General features: G+C 57.8%; 1 protein-coding gene across 1 annotated transcript in view; it reads left to right on the forward strand.

Annotated features, from left to right (window-relative positions):
* Positions 1 to 325: 325 nt before the first annotated feature.
* ART1 (ADP-ribosyltransferase 1) overlaps positions 326 to 1,064 on the forward strand; it is a 3,913-nt gene continuing 3,174 nt past the window's right edge. The window contains exons 1-2 of the mRNA XM_007463032.1: positions 326 to 388; positions 660 to 1,063. Coding sequence (XP_007463094.1) covers positions 326 to 388; positions 660 to 1,063 — 467 coding nt within the window. The remainder of the gene's footprint in view (positions 389 to 659; position 1,064) is intronic.

The raw sequence follows: 1,064 nt of genomic DNA on the forward strand, positions 1-1,064 counted from the left end.
TTCCTGCTGTCCCAAACTCCTTTCCCACCCTCAACTCCCATCTTTTCTCTCCTATCTCCTCTGACTGAAGCCTTATTCTCCTATTTGTCCCACAAGACCCTGTTCACATGTCACCTCCTCCAGGAAGTCTCCCATGTTCCTTCCGGCAAGAAGGGTCCCCTCTCTCTTCTGAGCCTCCGTTTCTATGTTGTGACTCTGTGTCAAGCACCCGAAGGGGCCCAGACTAGATGTCAATTCATCACAATTTATTAAACTGTGCAGATTCCCATTTTCCAGACGAGGAAACTGAGACCCAAAGAGTAACTTGCCCAGGGTCACCTCCAACATGCAGACCCCTGCCATGATGTCTCTGCTGCTCGTGTCCATGGGCCTCATGGAAGCACTTCAGGTACAGTCATCCTCCGCTGACCCCATCCCCTAGCTGCTAGCTTCTGAACTCTGCCGGATGCTTCGCTTGGAGATCGCTCAGAGCTTGGAGATCGGACAGCCCCAGAGCCTGGTCTCAGGGATCTGTAGCTAGTAGTTCCCAATCTCCTTCCCCTCCAGGTGTGTCTGGGGCCCTTACTCTTTCTCAGCTCAGTGGAGGGGGAAGCTGGATAACAGGGCTCCCGTTCTCCTAGGGCCTAATCTCTCAGTCCTTGCTGCTCCCCCTGCCTCAGGCCCAGAGCCACCCCATCACACGACGAGACCTCTTCTCTCGAGAAATGCCCCTGGACATGGCCCTGGCCTCCTTTGACGACCAGTATGCTGGCTGTGCCGCAGCCATGGCGGCGGCTCTCCCGGATCTCAACCGCACGGAGTTCCAGGCCAACAAAGTGTATGCTGATGTCTGGACTCAGGCAAGCAGCCAGTGGCAGGAGCGCCAGGCCTGGGGGCCCAAGTGGGGCCTCAGCCCTACCCGTGTGTCCCCACCCGCGGGCTTCCGAGAAGAGCACGGGGTGGCCCTCCTGGCCTACACGGCTAACAGCCCCCTGCACAAAGAATTCAATGCGGCTGTGCGCGAGGCTGGCCGCTCCCGGCTCCACTACCACCACCACTTCTCCTTCAAGACACTCCACTTCCTG

Source organism: Lipotes vexillifer, unplaced genomic scaffold (assembly GCF_000442215.2).
Source record: "Lipotes vexillifer unplaced genomic scaffold, Lipotes_vexillifer_v1.1 scaffold557, whole genome shotgun sequence".
NCBI classification, from domain to species: domain Eukaryota; kingdom Metazoa; phylum Chordata; class Mammalia; order Artiodactyla; family Lipotidae; genus Lipotes; species Lipotes vexillifer.